Source organism: Pygoscelis adeliae, unplaced genomic scaffold, assembly GCF_000699105.1.
Source record: "Pygoscelis adeliae isolate BGI_AS28 unplaced genomic scaffold, ASM69910v1 Scaffold75, whole genome shotgun sequence".
Taxonomy (NCBI): Eukaryota; Metazoa; Chordata; class Aves; order Sphenisciformes; family Spheniscidae; genus Pygoscelis; species Pygoscelis adeliae.
The window spans coordinates 5,194,354-5,195,084 of NW_008824772.1; the positions used below are offsets into that span (position 1 = coordinate 5,194,354).

The 731-nt window shown below is 65.0% G+C and overlaps 1 protein-coding gene across 1 annotated transcript in view; it reads left to right on the forward strand.

Moving 5' to 3' along the window:
- Nucleotides 1–697, forward strand: part of RAB37 (RAB37, member RAS oncogene family) — a 4,560-nt gene extending 3,863 nt beyond the window's left edge. The window contains exons 6-8 of the mRNA XM_009323745.1: nucleotides 120–176; nucleotides 440–516; nucleotides 625–697. Of these exons, the coding sequence (XP_009322020.1) occupies nucleotides 120–176; nucleotides 440–516; nucleotides 625–697 (207 nt within the window). The remainder of the gene's footprint in view (nucleotides 1–119; nucleotides 177–439; nucleotides 517–624) is intronic.
- The last annotated feature ends 34 nt before the right edge of the window (nucleotides 698–731 follow it).

Here is a 731-nt window from a genome sequence, read left to right on the forward strand (position 1 = left end):
GGTCCCTGACGCCCCCAGTTCCTGGCAGCCCCCTGCACACCCCACGCTGCCTGGTTGCCAGATGCCCTCAGGGTGCCAGCTGGCCCTGGTACGTGGTGACACTTTCCTTCCCTTGGTAGGCCGACGTGAGCAGCGAAAGAGCTGTGAGGACGGAGGACGGAGCATCTCTGGCCAGGGTGAGCCGTGCTGGGGTCTAACCCGGCTGCAGCCCCCCCCAGACAATTGCACATCGCTCAGGGTCCCTGTGCAGCCGTGCCATCCCCTCTGATGGGTGCCCAGATGCGCCTGGCTCTAGCATGGGCAGCGTGGCAGCCGCTTGCACATAAAACCCGGGGCAAGGCATCTTGTCCCCAGGCATCAGCCAGGTGACAGGGACGATTCAGAGGGGCAGGAGGGCATTTTGGGGCTGGCCACTGATGGGGCCGTGCTGCCCTTGCAGGAGTATGGGGTGCCTTTCATGGAGACGAGCGCCAAGACAGGCATGAACGTGGAGCTGGCCTTCCTGGCCATTGCCAAGTAAGTACCTGGGGGACCTGGGCAAGGGAGGTGTCTCCCCCCGGCCCCACTGCCTCCTGCACCAGCACTGGAGCGGGCGGGGGAGGTAACGCGGCCCCACCACCCCAGGGAGCTGAAGCAGCGCGCGGTGCAGCTGCCGGATGAGCCCCGCTTCCAGATCCACGACTACATCGAGTCGTAGAAGAAGAAATCCAGCTGCTGTGCCTTCGCCTGAG